Below are 21,114 nucleotides of genomic sequence, written 5' to 3'. Positions count from 1 at the left end.
GAACCTCTACTATGAATTTACAATTTTAAGTTTCATGCCGTGTTACTTTTCTGTACATTTCTGATGTTGAAAAAAGTATTTGTTATTGTTATGACCATTATTGCTTCCTTATTGTTGCAGACTATTTCGTAACTTGATAATTTAAAATATCATTCAATCCTTTCGACAAATTACTACATTTGTGTTTTAAAAGTAAATGAGATCTGTTTGTTCGTTCGTTATTTAGTGATCTTCCTTCGTAGTAAAAGGTTGAATACCGTTGTCGAAAAAGAAAGCGTATTTTTAAAAACCTGAGTCCAATATTTCATTGCAATTGTTTTCTGTTTTTTAAATTAGGATGAAAAATAAACATAGTGATTTACCACGAGGAAAAACCAGCGATCGAGCTTTCTTCTCTGTGCGAAGCAGATCAGCAATCAAAGAAAAAATACCACTGTGTTTTATATTTACATATAATAATATCTATAAGTGTGCCGCGAGAATCCAAGTTACATCCGTAGTGTGCCGCAAGTTGAAAAAGGTTGGGAATCGCTGTTATAGGCTATGCAGTTGCATACAGGTAAGTTGCACCAGTAAATTTCACTAAATTTTCCGATCCAAAATAGTAGCACTATATTATTAATATTATTCTTTAAAAAATAAAATTACATAAATTGATCACATTAGGTCAGCACACAAAATCACGATAAATTACACATTTCATATTGTAAAAAATAAAAGAAATACTTATTTTCTGTAAATAAATTAAATAAATTTTGAGTGCATGTAATGTGAAATTAATTAAGTATATATGTAACACTTACAGAGAAGCTTCTGGTAACGGACATATCCATAATACGGATTTTTTTTTGTCCCGGCAAAAATATGTATTATTCTAGGAAGAGGAGGAATTTTAGGTTCGTTAATAAAATGCCAAATTAACTTATCTTGCACAGAGAACATTTAATAAACACATCTAAATTCGTTTAGATTGGACCTTTGTGCAATTTTTTCCCCAACATAACCACCCTTTTGTATCTTTTCTCAAGATGAGCACCCGTTTGGCACTTTTTAAAACCTTTTTTTTTTTTTTGACTCATTTGCTGAATTTCGTTCCTAAAATAATACTTAAACAAGAAACAGAACGTGTTAGGGATGTACCGATACCACTTTTTCGCCGATACCGATACTGAAGAGGCTGATACTGCCGATACCGATACTTTTGGACACATTTCTTATATATTACGAGGAATTTTCAGAATAATGAAATGATCAACATTGTAATACGGTATATTAGATATAAGACCAAAATTCAACATACGAAGACAAAAATCAGAATTTCATATTAGGTTCCACACAGAAAATATATTGCCTCTAAATTTATTCCAGCTTACATAAAATGAACTAAAAAGCAGCAAAAACTTACACAGTGTAAACTTAATTCTAAGAGTCAGTGATTGATATTTAGAGTGATAATGTACTTTGATAGTTATATTGTATTTAATAGCCTCTATTACATACATAAAATGTAAACGGATACTACCGTTACGAATCTTTATTGTTTACAAAATTATGCGTGCTGAACCAGATGTTGCTGTGTATACCATAAAAAAAATAAGAGGGTTATTTAAGTGAAGTCGGCCGAGCGTGGGACTGCCCACTTCACCTTATTTCATAGATCGAGAATATGTGAAGCAGCTCCATATTCCCCATGCACCGTTAATCTTTTCCAATATGTAAGTACGAGAAAATAATGACAAAGTGAGCGTCTTGTGGGTTTCTTCCATAACATTTTCTTCTGAATCGAAACCTGTCTCGTTTGGGATTGAAATGACGGGTCTGCTATCTTGACCATGGGCGCCCGAACTGGGAGGACACGGCGGGCTCTGCCCCACCTGGCTCACGAAAATGTATACGTAATATAGCAACCATGGAATGGCCCTCCTAGAAAATTTTCTTTGGGCGCCATAGGATTTTTGACTGAGGATCCATCTGACTGAGAATTTTTGGCTTTTCTTCACCAGTATTTTGGCACGGAGGGAGAAAAAATATCAGTTGAGTGCGAGTAGTGCAAATCAAAGGCGTACAGATTCATAAAGAAATCGATGAAATATAAGTGTCAATATTAAACACATTGAAAATATGTCGGAAAATGTATCGGTAAATATCGGTGTTCATTTGCTGATCGATACCGATACTCTGAAAAGTTGCCGATATTACTGATATTGATATGTCGGTACATCTCTAGAACGTGTGTGTGGCATCACATTACTTCCGCAGTCTCGTTAGGCGAAAACTATTAAATGGGAAGCAAACAGAGATTGCAACATCAAACTGACCAATTTCGGGTATCACCAATCAGTATTGTTGAATGATGGAACAAATTTAAATTGCTTTAATTTTGCAGTTTAGAGTACACTTCGCTACCGTTGTGTCTTTCATGGCCGTATGTTGCCGAAACAGGATGTGAAGAAGAGGAGAAAACGTACTATTGTTAAACAGTTTAATGCAGATGGTATTCAGAGTATAGTTGTTCATTTTACTTCGACCTCACTTACTCTCGCCCTCGCAGTGGCAGTTGACCATCGCCCTCATTCACCCTCGCCATCGCGTAGGGAGTTGCCCATTGCCCGCGTGTTGGAAATTTGTCCTCGCCTTCGCGTACCTTCGCAGTGACAGTTGGCCCTCACGCTCGTTCACCCTCGCCATCGCGAAGGGAGTTGTCCATCGTCCTCGCTCTCGTGTTGGAAATTTATCCTCGCCCACGCAATGACAGTTGGCCCTCGCGAAGGGAGTTCTCCATCGTCCTCGCGTCATTTTGAGCCAGGGAATCTGAGGGTGAACATCTCTGTTTCAGAGTAACGGGTCTGTTCTCAGGCGTAATGTATACTTCTGGTCACAAAAACCTAGACCGTCTTCCAGATTTAAAAAAGAAAAGATCCTAGATCCTTATCAATTCCCTTAGATCTGACTCATTTCTCCTGTATTTTTAACAGACAGGATTGGAAACTGAACAACATTACTGTATGTATGCCGTAATTTGGTTGCCTGTACGGTGTACGATCAACATACTTCTATGTTACACATTTAAAGAAAGTAATTTTAAGTCGCAAATTTGATACATGATTTACATTTTAAATCTAGAATGATTTCAAAAAGATAAAGATGGCAGTAAGAGAAATATCATACCTACGAATTGACTATGATGACTAACATTCTGTTTTATTTGTTTTGTTAGGTGTCTCTCTGCCAATTTGAGTCTCATTACAACATACCCTTGTTCGGTGATCTTTGGAGCCATCAAAACCCCATCGAAATCAGCATGGTGCCAGAATTAGTGTCTGAAAACATTATGCTGTACTCTGTTAATATATGTCCAAAAGGGTTGAAGATACAAGGAAATAAAGTAACATTACATTTACTTGTAACTCAGTATTATAAGCTTTATGACAGAGTAAAGTTACTATATGTTAGAACCAGGAGCGTCGTTTCAGGTTTTGTCAGGGGAAAGTGGGAGAAAGGTTATCCACTGACATAAGAATTTCCCGTTTCTTATTAGTATAAAACTCAAGGGGCAATTAGCTTTTAAACTACGTTTGTAAAGCACATTTTTAAAATAAAATTACGACTTGACACTACGTAAGTTCCAACGTTGTACAACTTCCGCGGTTTGAGAAGAATTCGTTACATTCTATTTTAGATTAAGATTAGGAATTATATTTCTGGCCTTCGGTATTTATTATCATTGAAGTCCGTCACGTATGAGGGATGTCGTCCCTCGGCGATCACACTACCGGGAATGAAGGGAGCAGCCTGGGACTTTTGTCAGGTACCATCCCGGCATTTGCCTGATGTGGACGAGGAAAACCCCAGGAAAACCTTAATCAGGATGGCTGGCTGAAAAGGCTTTCCGTCCGAGTGTCCCGACCAGGAATTGAATCCGGAACTGCTTGCACCAAAGGCGAAAGCGTTAGCAGCAACGCTACACGGGGCCACAATTCTATTTTAGGAAAGTGACTAACTTTCCCATACAATTTATTACTATACCCAGTAAAACAAGATGGATGGAAAGTGAAATTTCCTATTCAAGAAGGCTGTTATGATACTTATACTCCCTTCTCTCACCACTCAGCTACCAAACATTTCTAATATTCTGCACCCTCCCTCGTTTATTTGAATGATACAATTTTTTTTTCTTGGGTGGACCAAAATGAACAAAAATTGACCGAACTCTGAGCTAGTTAATATTTGAATTTCAAAATTGTAAATATTGAAAATGCAAAATTCGGTAACACTCAAACGAGTCGGAGAACTTATCCGTACTAAGCGTATTTCTCCTTAGGTTGCAAATATAACTGAGGGTTTCTGATTTGTATAATATTTGTGAAAATTTACAAGTTGAGACACAAGGAGAAAAGGGGAGAATATAGTGTCAATTAACAACAATTTAAAAATGCACGAAATTAACGGATAATATCAAATATAGAACCATTAACAGCATTAACTCTGTAATTCGTTTTCTCCATTCTTTTTCTTCCTTTATTTTCAGAATTACATCATCATTGAATTTCTCCACTGGCGATTATCTTCGTTTAGTAGCATCCAACTGGAGCTCAGTCTTGTATATGAAACATTTTAAAAAGTGTCAAGGTTACATTTCAAAATTACAAATGTATTTCCAGGCCTTTGCTTACTCCCTCCAGATCAGTGTTCTGCATAGTTAGTTTCTGGAATTTAACATCTATTTTAGCACGAAGGCTATATAATCAGAGGGCTTAACGTGGAATCTGAAGGACCCACATCAGGAATTCAATTCTGGTCTCCGAAGCTATATACGTATTCATATATACACAAGAAAGGTCAATCAGTAAAGAATTAGAGTTATACTAACAAAAACACCTTCACGGCAACGGCAAGTTAACTGTATGTTTCAATGACCGTTGTCATCATCTTCATGCTCATATTCTAAAAAATTCTGTTCCTTGCAAATGCCATACCAAATTATATGAAAAATACCGTATTTACGCGAAAAATGTAAGACGCACCCTTGGCGAAAATGAAAAGAACCTACACTGCATTGATTTTAAGGAATGAAAATAATAATAATAATAATAATAATAATAATAATAATAATAATAATAATAATAATAATAATAATAATAATAATAATAATAATAATAATAAACATGGGAAAACAAATAATGATATGGGAAAATAAAGAAACAGTGAACTTACTGCTGGAATTTACGGTATATTCATGTGCATCTTCAGGTACTTTTTCTTCCTAATGTAATAACGGTACTCCACTTGTTTGCGTCAGTTTTATAGCAATCCATTATCGGTATCATATAGTATAATGGTACATGAATGATTCATTTCTTTCATTTGTTACTGGTTTGAGGGCTAATTTTAAAGGGTTTTTATTTCGCGTAAAATGCACAATTTTAGTTCTGCATTCTGTTCGTACACACAAAATACACATTCTTTACAGAATCGTGACTAACGGGATTAGCAATTTTTGGCAAAACTTCATCTAATATGGCCTGGACGCACCTTGATTTTGGAGGCAAAAAAGTCGACAAAAAAGTACGTCTTAGGATCGTGTAAATACGGCACTTCTTACCTGCTTTGTTTTTGCTAACATGTTGACCAAATTTATATCTGTGGCATAATTTTAAAGAAAACATTTCACTCCGTTAGATCACTAAACTGTAATTCAATTTTTCTTCTGCTCTAGTATTAAAAATGATGGTTCACTCATGTCTCCCTCACTTGTTATTTTCTCTTCTGTAACTAGAATACTTGCGACACAAATAACTTCAAAGATACTTCTTAATATGGGGTGTTTTTATTTATTTCCATTAGAAATACAGCAGGAGAGGGAAGAGTGGCTTTTACAATGGTGATTCAAGAAACACTGAAACTGTCTGTACAATCAAGGAAATTGATCAAAACATTATTTAGTTCTCCAAGCAGCGTCATTTCTTAAAATACACATATGAAAATGACAATGGGTCATTGAAACACAGCGTCGATTTGCCGTCACTATTTGGGTAATTTAGTTAGTATAATATTGATTTTTTAATTAATTACGTAATTAAGTAATCTTATGAACTCAATCAGTGTTAAAAAGAAGGAAAAAGGGTAGAGCGAATACGAACAAACGTGCAAATAGAGAAACCTATACAATGTGACACTTCACAAGAGCCACTCATCACCAAATATAATACAGATAATAAGATGCAGACGTTAAGACGGGCAGGATCGTTGCTCGAATGGAAAATCACACAAGCGGTGTATAAGGATTTTAGGATTTACGTAGACTCCCTTTCGCTCCAACTAATCTATTAAATTACTCCTGTAATTACTTTTTTAAGAGATCGTACGACATTAAGTGTTAAGATGTTACTGAGTATAAAAAGATTGGAAGTCACTGACAAAAAATTTGATAGATCCTAACAGTGAACAACTATCACTACTAACCTCACTTCCATCAGAAGATGATTACCATTTAAAAGAAGAGCTGAACCTCCACAGAACTCTTCTCCGAACAGATTAATTCTATTAATTTTGCCATCCATTAATGAATTCGTGACATTAAACAGGAACGAAATTTCGCCAGAAGCTAGATAACTTTCTTCATGAAACTCTGTGCTATTTCTGCTTAGTTCCCCTAAACAGTTGAAGAATTTGCATTCTCTTGTATCCACCTCTGAAATGTAAAAATGAATCAATTGCAGGATATTCTGTATCATGATCGACAACAAAATAAAGTTGAAAAATAAATACATAATTATATTTATACACAATTTTAAGTTAAAATTCCTCATTGCACTCGATGAGATTGCAACAAGATCTATTTTTAGTAATTTATGTTAGACTTTTTTGACAGGGGTGGTAGCTCAGTGGCAGAGTGCTCACGTCTGGTGCGTGGGATCCATGGTTTGACCCCAGCTAGTGACGGTGGACAAACACTGTGTGCCCCTTTCCTCCAGGGTTCTTCTCTTTCCTCCCACATTCTTCATTTCACAGCTTGGTTCTTCTTCCTCCTTCTCCCTTAGTCTCGAACTATAATCGGTGGAAGTTAAATTAAAAGCTTGAGTAAAAAGTACACACAATTTAACAGATGGTATCTGTGTATTGTTCTCTAAGTCGACTTGGAATATCATTACAGTATGTAGCATGGCGTTTTCTGAACAGATGTGACCATCTTCATGACGGTTAATTTTCTAAAACCATAGCCTAAGAAGCAGGACTTATAGCTGCACGAAGTCTTCCCTTGTGTACATCACGAATGATACACTATGAGTCTCGATTTTGTCACAAAACCGTGCAATCGTCAAGAGTGCAAAAAATTCTGTTTGAAACTCAAGCCTCTTCCACTGACGCTGAACTTCAGCGACATGATCAAACTTGAAATTCCTTTTTAAAATGTATTTCATCTCTTCACATATCAAGCATACTGGCACTATCATACGTCATACATCACATGTTACAGTAATGAGAATACCAGTATCTGTTGAAGAAAGACCATACTAAATATTGTAATGATAATTCAGCTTTGAAAACACTTCGCAGACATCATCTATTCAACTGTATACGTAGTTTTTACGGACTTTGTCCAAATCAAGATAAATGATACGTACGTTCCCCTAGAACAAGTACTTACTAAATAAAGCAATTTACCTTTCAAGTTTCGGATAGCTCGTCGTAAGGGTGTAGAAAGGAGGAGGAGAAAAATGTATATTTAATACTAACTTCAGTTTGTACAGATTCTAAACAATCACATCAGTACCTTTAGACTCATATACACACACACACATGGGATTTTTACTTTTACTCTGATATATTTATTGTCTCGTTATACAACTCGCAAGTTATTTAACAATATGAAGAAGTCTGCACAATATTAATCACAAAAAGTCTTTAAATATTGAAGAATCGTTGTGTATAAATTCTGTCGTTCAATTACATGCGTCATATTCAGGTCACAAACGGAGAAAAGAAAAATTTAAAGGAAAATAAAATGCATAACGTCAGATATTCAATATTAGATTGAGTTTTAAAATTAATGATATTTCAACAACCTACCGTTTAAATCAAACCTGTGATCGTTATCCTGAGCTTTATGATGGAAAATTCGAGCATTAGTATCTCTTCCTAGTTCTGGAGATGCCGGTGACAAGGGAAGCCAATTCATGTCCTCGTCCATCCTTTGAAACTGTTTAAAAGGAAAATAGCATATAATATTTGGATAACTGGCACGAATTACCAAACAAATTACGTAATTAAGGTAACTTATAACCAGGCTTTCCAATGAAAAAAAAAGTCACGACGAAAAAATGTAGGTTTCGTCAAGTTGGGAAAAAGGAACATTTCAATTATCCAATAGGTATAAAAAAAAATTACACCAATTGTTATATGAACATATATTCTACTCTAAATATAACTAAATGGGTAATTATCTCGTTGCAAAATTTTATACGAGTTTTTTTTTTTTTTTTTTTTTAAAGTGTCTTCGTACGTAGCTCTCCAGTACTAAGCAACGACCATAAGGAAAGTGTAAAAAGGATCTGTAAACATTCTACAGCTGGAGTTTTTAAGGTAAGATTTGACTATGTGTAACATATTCTACAATTGTTTGCCTATAGTTGGTGCAAAAAGTATTGATACACCTAAATAAATTATTTAAAAGTCTTTAAAATCATTACTCCATAGAACTTTTTAACGAATATAACGACACTAGTTTATTTTTTATTGCATTTTGTAGGTGTACGAATACTTTTTGCGCTGATTGTATATTGTTTGGTGTAGTTATCTTTAAACAATAAGCAGAAAAGGACGAAACACAGAAGAGTCTCCATTCAACCACTCTACTGTGGAGACAAAAGGCCCTCCAACCATTTACATCTTATTTCCTTATGTTATTTTCACAAGCTGAAGTACCAATGCTATAAAAATATAGGACGTTTCGCCAAAATGTAGAAAATGTAGGAGTTTATAGAAAGAGACGCAAACATATAGGAAAAATAGGAGCACTGGAAAGCCTGCTTATAACTCATTATTACAGACTAAAAACCCGCAACAAAATAATGTCCAGTGCTAAAATTTGTATGAAGATAATTGTACTACAAAACTTAATTATCATTATTTGGGGAGAGTGTTGGATCGAGGTGAAACTTTCTAGATGTGCCAGAGGCTCTTACTTTGACGTATGTTATATATTGCTAACTTTCTCAACTTATTCTATTATTATCAACTAATAGAAATCACTACCTGCAATGTTTGTTTCTCACTTTCTGTGCTGTAAAAAACAAAAACAATAAAAAAAAAAATAAAAATAAAAGATACAAAGTTCTAACTTAACCTAAAAATATAGGAAATGTGTCAAAATTTGGTAGAACAGTCTGCTCGAGTAATGCCTTAAACCCCCATTGGCGGAGCCCTTCTGCATAATACAGGAAAGCATTATTTTATGAATCAAGTCCCAAACCATTACAAGTGCCATATAGGCCTATTACGGTTAAAATGAGTGAGCACATATTAAAGATGTCTGTGCAACATTAATTTTCATCGGTTGAGTATTTCTGCACAATGCAGCGAACGTGTATTGTACGTTTACAAGTATATAGTTCCTAGTGTGAATACTGTGAAACTATATCAAATGCTGTAACCTATACAGGTGCGCTGTTTGTGTTCGACATAAAGTGTTTTTTCCACTATCTTCATTTATGTTCATACCATACGTCGCTGACGCGCCTGCTCTCCACGGACGCAACCGGGTGGGTACCCTCTACTGCATTCCTGTTCTGACTCGTTATACAGTATTTTCGATTTTAGTACCAGCCTAGCACAAGTGATAGTTGGTTTCGCACTATCCTCGTTTATGCGCACACCCTCCGTTGTTGACGCGCCTGTCCTGTCCTGATTCTGTTAGATAACATTCTTGCTTTTAGAAACATTTGTACTGTATCGCGGGACCACATGATAATCGAAGGAAAAAAAAGTGCCAAAAGGTTTTATTTTTGCTTACATTTGGTTAGAGTACATTACCTTACGTTAGATTACGTTACATTAGACTAGGTTAGATTCAGTTATAAGTCAACTACCTTCTAAACAGCAGTGTCTAAACTTTTACAATTTGGAATAGAAAGTTACTACTTGCGTATAAATACGGCGTCCGGATGCATGACAAAAAAACTGCAGTACAAAAAATCAGGGTTGGCAAAAAACCATGGTTATGGTCAGAAACAAGTTTGTTTCGCCTTATGCAACAACCAGGTTATGCTAGAAGGGTCACACAAGCTTAAAGCGGAATCCAAACCGCTCCTCGGCTTACATCCGATAGAAATTGTCTTCCATTTGTGCTCGAAACTGGGACTAATTGGCCACAAATGCGAAGCGTCTGCCGATTCACTCATGATGGACTCCTGATAAAAATACATTGTACTAATCTTTACATACTTGTTAATCTAATTGTCAAGGATCATTCCAGAAGGACAAAAAGATAAACAAGTGAAACCATTATACAAAAGAACTAACTTAGTCAAAGTTAGTTCGCTACGACTTTTATCATTCCAAGTTAAGGAAATACAACGACTTAATTTATATACTAGTAAGAAAAGTGAATAAAGATACGAATTATTTGTGCCCAGTTTGGCTCTGACCCATTTATACATAAATAGATACCAAAGATACTTCTGATTTCAATAAATGCCTCTCATGGGGACTGTATGACCCCCCCACCAAAGTACGGCATTTCGATTATTTTATCAACGGTAAACATTATTAAAACGAAACAATATTTAGAATTTCTTTGATTGCAATTGCATAACAAAATAAAAACTACAAAAAAATCACACAAGAAACATTCATAAACTTATTTAAAAAAAGTTGCTTTTGTAGTATAACCTTTCTGAGTAATGAATGGAGAATTTAAATTTATGTCTGAATATAATACGAATAATATACGGGAGTGAAACGTGATAACCAACAAATGTGTGTTTATCAAGATTTTACGAACATTATTCGTTTTTTGGTTTAAATCAGTTAAAAAAAAAAAAAAAAAACAGCTGGTTCAAACCACCTTGGTTTAAACCAACCTACCTGTGCTAGGTGCGACTATAAAGCACAAAAGCTACCCGAGTAAGGGCAGGACGAAGATAGTGGGCCAGCACGGGAGGGATAGGGAGTAGGTGCGTCAGCGATAGTCTATGGGAAAGACAAGATTTGAGTACAATTTGGGGGTACCAGATTTCCTTCAAACCACAATTGTATTGGTTCCTGAGGACCAAGAAAAACTATGACGGCCGTCTCGGAACGGTAGCTTTTTAAGACGGCGTCGAATCAAAGATGGTGCCTGAGTCGATTTATAAAACTGCCAATATCTCGGCTCCTAACTATCGAATTTTAACGCTATATATATATAAAAATGCTCATTATATTTGAAAAAGTAATGTCATCATTTTGCCGTATCTTGGACGATATATGAGGAAAATAACAAAAAATGAATTTCGAAGCGCTTTAAGTTTTATTTAATCTATATTAATCGTGACAACAAAAGATTTTATGAAAAAATGCGTTGGCCAAACGAGAAGAGACATTAATTAGCTTTCGTTTGATGCATTTGTGAACATTCTATCAATGATACAGCCGGAAATATCAAGATTTGAATGTTCAAAGGTGCGGCGTTCAGAAAACTCAAAGAAAAAAAATGATTTTTAAAATAAAACTTCTGTTCTGCAAAAAGCACGTAACACGAGCTACATTCCATATTATTTTACTCTTTTGAAATGTAAACTTTCCTTGCAAATTTTAGTTCTCCTCTTCACTGTCTGAAAACCCAATCTCTTCGTTAACTGTATACTCCTCAGGATCTGTTTGAGGTAGGTTGTCACAGTCTGCGAACTTACAAGCAAGTGTATTCTTCATGTTATTAAGCAAACAAGAACTGCTAGGTAGCTTACAGGAACGAAAACAAGGGCACCTCAAAAGACTCAAGACAGTCTTTGGAGCTGGTAATCGGTCATCTACTGAACAGATGTCCACTCTCGTCAATTGTCCAGCTATGGTTTCCAGGCTCGGAATTTCAAGAAAGTTCTCCAGGCATCGTTTCCAAATTGTAGACTGCTAACTTGCTCTGAGAGTATGCTGATAGAAGCAATCTTCGCAGGGAGTAAGTTGAACAGAATCGATTACACTTCGTTTACTTCGAAATAATTGGTATTGTGCCTCATTTACTTGATCAATACGCTTATGTCTCAAATACAGGAAGCAAACAAACTTTTGTAGTTGGCTGAAAAGTTCACTGTTTATATTCCAATCTCTTCCAAAGAAAGGAAATAAATTTATACATTTATCATCATTTCGCAACAGTTTAATTGCATTTAATTTTCCTTGACTACAAATAGCACTAACTGAATCAAAACCAGTCATTGTGTGAAGGGATGGTAAAGCCGACAATAAAGGAGATCACAAAACTGAGACAAGTTTCATTACATTAATAAGTCGAATTCGTTTTTTTTTTTTTTTTTTTTTTTTTTTTTTTTTTTTTTTTTTTTTGTTCCACATTTAATGGAAACATTACTTTGATTTTCAATATGCACACAGAACGAACACATCCGTGTCATTTGATTTACATATAACATTTGAAATCTCTTGTGAGTCATGTTTAATTTGTAACATCATTCTCGTATCAGCTTCTTCTTGAGAAGATGACAGTTCTGGTACTCCATTGATATCTTTTCCTGTACTTTTAAAACACTTGTTTTCATACATTACGAACAATTTTTTTCCCTTTCAAAGCCATTTTTTTTTTTCCTTTTGGTGCCAACTTTCTGCTAGGAATCTCGTTAGCTTATTCTTGCTATCATTACTTCTTAAGAGTCGCTTCCAGTTTGTACTTTATATGCACTCTTCAAAACATGAAATGTTATTCCTTCATCAGCACCTCTCAAAGTTCTTTCAGCGGACTGTATCGATTTCTGTTTATAAATGTCAAAAACTACGTCTATTTGGTCACTGACATGACCTACTTTTAAAACTTCTAGCAGTATTAAATGAGATATTTCATCAAAAGTAAATTTTATCCATGTAGCTTATAAGCTCCATTGCGTCAATAACTGTTGTAGATTTGCCTTGTGGACGGTTAGTAGATGAAACCATACCCTCAAGAAAGTTCGCTAGTGTGGCTTAATTTTCCTTAAAGTACCATCAGGATACGCTAGACTCAATGGCAAAGGATCCAAAGGATGATTGAAAAGTTCCTCTATGTTTAGGTTGCAGTTAGTTTTGAAAGTTCGTAACTGAACGTTTTTTGTAGAGTCAAAGAAACATTTATTCTTTTCTAAACGATCATGTTGAAAGTCTTGGTAAGCTTTTTCTCTTTTCTGTCTTGCCAATAATAAATCATTTTGAACTTCTGTCTGCGCTCCTAAGCCTTTGAAACGTGTAATGTTGAGGTATTTTTGTCGAAAGGGTTGGTCCACTCATTTTACGAAAGCTCAACTAAGGCCGAGACTTGTTCGTCTTTAGAAATACGAGTCTTCTGAAGATCCGGATGCTGGCATTTCTTGTCTAGAATGATTTCCACAAATTTTCGAATCTTTCCAGTGCTGAAGCTCGATATCCTGTGGTTAAATAGTATTTACTCACTACTCCAAGTTTTAAACTGAATCCTTTTGTCCCACCTGCTTTCTGTGTATCTTTATTCACTGTCTCTTGTAAAGCCGGAATTCGTGCAAATGCATTCTTTGACTTAAGCTCGACAGAACATTCTACAGACATGTAGAACTTAAAAATGGAAAGATTTGTAATTTCCAATTAGGATAGTTCAGTCAATTGAATTGATCAGTAAATTGCATAACTCATTTTATCAAAAGAAAACACCATGGAATCATTTCTTGCAAACACGAAAGATAAGTGTAACCAATAACCTTCCTTTGAATCAAGGCTAACACTAACTCCACTAAATCTGTGTAAAATATCCAGAAAGACGAAAGTACTCCATTCTCATGTCTCTAATGATTCAGATAACCTTCGAAAAGAATAAAAATTTCTTTGATTTTGTCGTCTCCGTATAACGTTTCAAAACTGTTTTGAGATATGTTTTCAGCAAATGAACAAAATAACTAATTTAATTATGTAACTGTAAAAGGAAGCTGAATATTTTCGACTTCGACATTATCCAAGAACTCATTCCAAATTATTCTCATTAAGGCTTTGTAGACTCATTCGTGAAGTCTTACAGCACGGTTGTATTCCTTTCCGTCTAAAACTTAAGAAATGAAGCCAATTGCAATTCTACTGCTAAGTCTAAGTCCAGCATTACCAATAACTTCCCAATATTAGAAAGTAGGTTACAAAATATGTGAAAAGGTCTCATCATTACGAAAATACTGTTAAATTCATTGACATGTATCCATTTAAATTCTGTTGCTTTTGAAAATATGGCCCGATTTACAACAACAAAAATGTTTCCCAAATTTAGTCTTGACTTTATTTAATTGCATTCAGGCAATATTTCATAAACTGTTGACTTATCAGTTGCTGGGTGATTTATGGAAGGCAAATAAGCTATTGGATTTGGTTAACGTTGTTCCTGGCTAGTATATTAAATCCTGTCCAAGAGCTGTCTAATTTCCAGAGTTGCAATGCTGACTTAGAACCCAAAGTAAATTTTTCCGTTTAGATTCCGAAAACAAGCTAAGGCAATCAGGAATTGGCTGTGTTGTAACGTTAGGAGATTCAATCTTCTTACCTGCAATATATTCTGCTAAAGGTATATGATGAAATACCATGCACCTTTTCTTCTTATTTAATACAGGTCTGAGGTAGACAACAGTCTGATACTTTCTGAATTACAATGCCATTAACTCGGTGAGTTTATGGAAACATTCCGCCTCAATATTCATTGTTTACATTGAATTACATTGCTGCCGCGCACACCTTTGAACATTCAAATCTTGATATTTCCGGCTGTATTGTTGATAGAATGTTCACAAATACATCAAACGAAAGCTAATTAATGTCTCTTCTCTTTTGGTCGAAGTATTTTTTTCATAAAATCTTTTGTTGTTACGATCAATATGGATTAAATAAAACTTGAAGCGCTTCGAAATTAATTTTTTGTTACTTTCCTCATATATCGCCCAAGATACGGCAAAATGATGACAATGCTACTTGTCGCAAATATAATGAGCTATCGTAACAAAAAATAAATAAATAAAATAAAATTCGATAATTAGAAGCCGAGATATTGGCAGTTTTATAAATCGACTTGGGCGCCATCTTGAAAAGCTACCGTTCCGAGACGGCCATCATAGTTTTTCGTGGTCCTCAGGTACCAATACAATTGTAGTTCGAAGGAAATCTGGTACCCCCAAATTATACTCACCTTACCTATACTGGTCCATAGACTACGACGGTGGTATGAGTGTGAGCGAGGGTAGTGAAAGCAGCTGGGTTTTGGCTAGGTTCACACTAGTAACGCTCCGATTGCAAAAGTGTGTCTCACACAATTTCAACAACTGATGTTCGTTATTTTTGAATAATTCTAAAAAACTCAAACACGATACTATGTCTGATCTTGACATTTACATGCCATTTCCTCATTGCCTTTCCCGTTACTAAATCATAACTAGTATACCTCTCCACTAAATAGTCCCTTCTGCCTCCACATACAGTGATGTTTACAACATCAAAAGCAGTCCACAACAACCACTTTCTTAACTTCAACTATTTCTCTCACCTGACTTTCCCTCGCCCTTCCTCACAAACCAAAATAAATTCTACAATCCACCCGGTAAATTTCTAAAAACCGGTCCGGCGATACAGCATTTAACCTCTTTTAGTAGACACCTAGTACAAGGTATTTAGTAGTTTTTCTTGTCATACTAAAATGAATCTGTACCTAAAAACGCAACTCCTACATCAAGAAATCATTTCTAAGGTCCTACCAGTGAACTTCTTGATAAAAGAATTGTACACAATATGCCTCATAGCAGAACATGCTGCGATCTGCGATGTGATCGCAGAAAATTTGCGCGCCTGTGCAGAAAAATTGCCAGAAAGAATTGTAAGAAAATGCCAGAAAGAATTGTAAGAAAATATAGCCAACAGAAAAGAAAAAACATGCATGCCATGTGTAGATATCTTAAATGCACGGACAACTCGCATAAATACAGTTTGAACTGATTTTTACGTCGCGTAAAGCATATTTTTAACGATCACAAGTGTTTCTTCTACAGAAAATTTTTGACTCACAAAAGCTCTTCGCAGAAAGACAAAGAAAGATCTGCCATCGGGACAATATGATACAAGGTAACATGAGAGCACGCTATTTCTATGCTGCATCAGGCTGCACGCTTACTATCAATCTGTACGCAATTACTTGGGCCTACGCGAAAACAACAAAACCGCAGAATGCTTTACGGAATCATTAAAGTAGAAAAGTAAACTAAATATATTTTAAAGTTTGAGGGTGTATCGTAAACCTGCACGGTTTTGTTTGCTTATATATATGTCACACTATGTAGGCTATTTGTTCTGTAAATTTTAGAGATCTATGATTCAGATTCTATATCTGCATCAATACCTTTCGATGCCAAGTCCTCTATATTTTTTAAATGATATACATCTTTAAACTTAACATGCACCGACACATCTTTCCTGGACTTTCATGTAAATTAGTAATTCTTATGTAAAGCAGAAAAATAGTCCTTTTCATGGTTCCGCTAAAATGTACAGCGGTGAGGAGAAAACAAAAGTGCTGGTAGTTTTGGCGCACAACATTTTGGAAGATTTACTACATGTAAAATTCAATATTTTGAATGAAAAGACATGTTTATAAGGAACAAATTTTTGCAGTCGACAGAAGTAAATACAAATTAATACAGCTGTATTCTAGGTTTACAAGTGTATTGTTGCTAGTGTAAAATCATTGCAAGTGGTTTACGACGGATAAAATGAGTGCATACGAAAGATGAATCTATTAAATGCTATTTTTCATCGGCGGTATATTTCTGCCAGTGTATAGAACCTGTATTTTATGTTTACAACTCGAGCGTTAAACTGGAAGTATGAAACCATGACAAGTGCTATTGAAACCCGTATCACTGCCAAAAAACAACTTGTTTTTATTACACTCGCTTACGCGCATATCCATCATTGCTGATGTACCTGCTCCGTTCGGACGCACCACCGTATAGGCCCACCCACTTCGCCCTGCCCTGACTCGGATAAATAGCATTCGTGCTTTTTAGTAGACACCTAGCATAGGTTTGTTCGTTTTTGCACTAGCTTTTATGCCACATATCCGGAAGACATGTTTATACGACAATCTAAAAAAAATTGTAAATTTTCAACAATTACTTTTGGTGCCCTCCTTGAATTTTATCTATGCTAAGTAACAGGGTTGGCAAAAACCATGGTTTTTATTAAAAAAACCAAAAAACCCGGTTTTTTTGGTTTAAACCAGGTTTTTATGGTTTAAATGATTTGCTCTATATATTCATATCATATATGGACAGAAATAAGTTTGTTTCGCTTTGATGTTATTATGCAACAACCGGGTTATGCTGGAAGGGGTCACATAAGCTTAAAGCGGAATAAAAACCGCTTCTCGAGTTACATCCGAGAGAAATTGTCCTCCATTTGAACTCGGAACCAGGACTAATTGGCCACAAATGCGATACGTCTGCCGACTCACTCACGAAGGAATCCTGATAAAAAAAAATACGTTGTACTGATCTTTACATGCTTCTTAATATAACTGTCAAGAGTCATTTCAGAAGGACAAAAAGATAAACAGTTGCACAAGTGAAACCATTACACAGAATTAATTACATATGAACAATTTCAAAGTACGACGGAGTACAGAAGAACTAATCTAGTTCAAGTTCGTTAACAACGACTTGTATTGGTCCAAATTAAAGAAATACACCGACTTAATCTGCATATCAATAAGAAAAGGGAATAAAGATACGAATTATTTGAGTCCACTTTGGCTCAGACTCATTTATACATAAATAGATACCAAAGATGCTTATTTCACTAAATGCCTCTCGTGGGGTCTGTATGACCCCCCCCCCATACGGCATTTTCGATGTATTTTATCAATAGTAAACATTGAAACGAAACAATATTTAGAATTTTTCTTCGATTGCAATTACATAACAAACAACTACAAAAAAATCACAAAATAAACATTTATAAACTTGTAAAAAAAAGTTGCTTTTGTAGTATAATCTTTTTGAGTAATGAATGGGGAATTTAGGTCTGAATATAATACGAATAATATACGGGAGTGAAACGTGATAACCCACAAATGTGTGTTCATCAAGATTTTACAAACACTTACACTTTTACGAACATTTTTTTTTGTTTTTTGGTTTAAACCTGTTGGTTTTTTTAAAAAAACCAGCTGGTTTAAACCTTGGTTTAAACCAGCCAACCCTGCTAAGTAAAATATTCTCATGTCGCTCAGTGGAAACCTTTCAGGGTACAGTAAGAAGGAAATTACTGAAAGAATTTTAATTTTTTAACAATTCTTTCCTTCTAGTGGTGCGCCAAAAGTAAACCAGTACGGGAACAACACAAGTTGCTGTTATTGACTACTTCAAAATACAGTCACTAAAATTACCTTAACACGTACCTCAAGAAGTCCGAAGTTGTAGAATTACCTATGTGTTCGGACTAGTTCCTATTACAAAGGGGCTTATAATTATAATCATGACCCATGAACTTCACATTAATGGATTGCGAAATTGTTTATTTTTTTTTCCATGAAACTCTTCTATACATTTTACATGGTGATTTCTTGATCAAGTACTCTAAATACCTCTTAGACACCTTCTTATACATAAATAACGTAAACAAACAACTTTCTCATCTGCCGCCAGGACGCACCTCGATACTCTTTTTTTAAGCATGCCAAATCCAAAGCTGCCAAGCACAATTTATTTCCCTAACCAGATTCTGAGCAAAAAACAACTAAAAGAATGTAAATAACCAGATTTTATTTTATCATTGTAAATAATAATAATAATAATAATAATAATAATAATAATAATAATAATAATAATAATAATAATAATAATAGGTTGTCAAAATAAAAAATGTATTTATAGGGCCTACTTAATTTTTATGATTTTAAATGATTGTCTGTGGATGCTCAAATTATCAAGAACATATTGACAATATGCATGCATTAGTGATGTGCCTGAAAACGATTATTCATGCAAAAAACACAAAGGATTCTGGTAACTTCTAGATGAAAGAATAAAAGAAACCGGTTTGTAAATTTTGTACATAAATTTACAAAAAAAACCAGACGAGAATTTTATAAAATTAGTTCTCCCTTTCTCCGCATATGGTAGCCATAGAAGTAAAATTGTTTATAGAATAAAGTATATTGTAGAAATGTGAAGCTGAAGCACCGTTACATCTACACATATGAAACATGTTGCAACAAACCACATAAAGAACAATCGGAACAAAGCATGGTTGTTGACAGGGGCTCACACACGGGGGAGACGAGGGTTCGGATCTTCCCAAAGTTTTAATTCAACATATACTGTACACTTTCTCAATAAAATTATATTTGAAATTTGATCTTACACATAATCTGTACTCTTTCTCTTATTAAAAAAAAAAAAAAAAAAAAAAACAATCTAGTTTTATATATTTTTTTCCCCCTGAAAATATAGGTGGAAGTATTTTACAATTGCTTATCGCCTTTTCGGATTGATAATAATACATTTTCAATACTACGTAAGGTTAGTGGCTTGTAGTATTGGTCCAATACTATTGGATTCTACTCCAAAGCTTGGACAACTCCTAACAAATATTTCTGAGTGCGCGCCTGGTGTAGATATTCCGGTAGACGTCTTTTTCGAACTTGCAACAACAATTATACAGTATGAGGTACTTCAGGAACCATGTACTTCTTGGTTTCATGAAAACTAGAATTGAATAGCTTATTAACAAGCATTCGTATAGTGTGGTTCATGAAGCGCCTCAGACTAAAATTATTGTTACAAGTTACAGTGGGCAAGGCTCCCTAGTTTTTTTAAATGACAAAAATAGTCTTCTACCAATAGAGGTTCATAAGATATTGCTAGAATAACATTAATTCCACATAGCACACGACGTTTCTAGGATGTCCCATTTTGATTCTAATTATCCCATATAGTTTACAGGATTATTGGGATAATGAATAGACATCCCATGGACATCCTGTACGGGACGTCCTAAATGATTCCTACGTAGGATGTCCGCGGGACATCCCAGATGGGCCTGGAGATCCCAAGGAAATCCCATGCCGGACATACCTAGGACCACATTATCCCATGATTTTCCAGTGGACATCCCTTTGAGATCCCATTTAATATCCCCTTTTCCTGGATATTAGCGGACATCTGGGTATCCCTCGGAGGTCCTATGGATGTCCCGGAAGCAAATTCGGACGATTCTGGGATGTATCGTTGTCTATTGAGGATCAGTCTCGGACGTCCCGTGGATGTCTGTGCCCTATGTGGGTAATGACGAATTGTAGTTTTGTATTCAACATTTATTTCCTCCCATAATTTCTAAGGGAATATTAATTGCAAGTTTTTCCTATATAAACCGCAATGTCTTGTAACTAATTTGATTACTATGGCACCTGTAAATGCCTACAATTTATCAATTCTTAATTCATATTTCATGTCTAACTGTAACTGGTGAAATGAGTTACTGATTTTTTAAAATTTCTAGTTAATGTTAACGAAGTGTGCAAACGGATTTCACATTAAAATGATTTACGCGAATTCATTGTATACCTATCACCGTCTGGGTTCTGGCTGGTCTCCCAGTTTTTTCTTCTAGATCCGCCACTGTTCGATAAGGCATGTGGTTTGTTCCCGGCAGTGGCGGATCCAGGATATGATCAAGGGAGAGGCTGAACCGTAGTTTGCCGCTTTATCCAATGTAAAACAGTATTGAAGTCCATTTTATCCAGTGTATACCTGAGGGTCAAGGGGGGCTATAGCCCCTATATCGCCCCTTGGATCCGCCCTTGGTTCCCGGTGTTCTTTATATGCCTTGCTAAAATACTTTTCATATTCATTTTACAGATGTGTAGCGTCTAATGCTTGA

The 21,114-nt window shown here is 35.2% G+C and overlaps 1 protein-coding gene across 3 annotated transcripts in view; it reads right to left on the bottom strand.

The window, feature by feature from the left end:
* Nucleotides 1–18,890, bottom strand: part of LOC145686639 (protein MMS22-like) — a 120,567-nt gene extending 101,677 nt beyond the window's left edge. Inside the window, exons 1-3 of one of the 3 annotated variants that reach the window (XM_081760107.1) lie at nt 18,620–18,890; nt 8,071–8,200; nt 6,463–6,691 (exon numbers count right to left, since the gene is read on the bottom strand). In XM_081760107.1, the coding sequence (XP_081616233.1) occupies nt 6,463–6,691; nt 8,071–8,191 (350 nt within the window). In that variant the 5' untranslated portion in view covers nt 8,192–8,200; nt 18,620–18,890. Of the gene's footprint in view, nt 1–6,462; nt 6,692–8,070; nt 8,201–18,619 lie in introns of those variants that run through there. The other 2 variants (XM_081760106.1, XM_081760108.1) reach the window with 2 other exon arrangements.
* Between the last annotated feature and the right edge of the window lie 2,224 nt (nt 18,891–21,114).

This window comes from Thermobia domestica, chromosome 5 (assembly GCF_964235325.1).
Source record: "Thermobia domestica chromosome 5, izTheDome1.hap1.1, whole genome shotgun sequence".
NCBI classification, from domain to species: domain Eukaryota; kingdom Metazoa; phylum Arthropoda; class Insecta; order Zygentoma; family Lepismatidae; genus Thermobia; species Thermobia domestica.
Note: the sequence above shows the minus strand (reverse complement) of the source record. Positions and strands in the feature narration are given on the sequence as shown.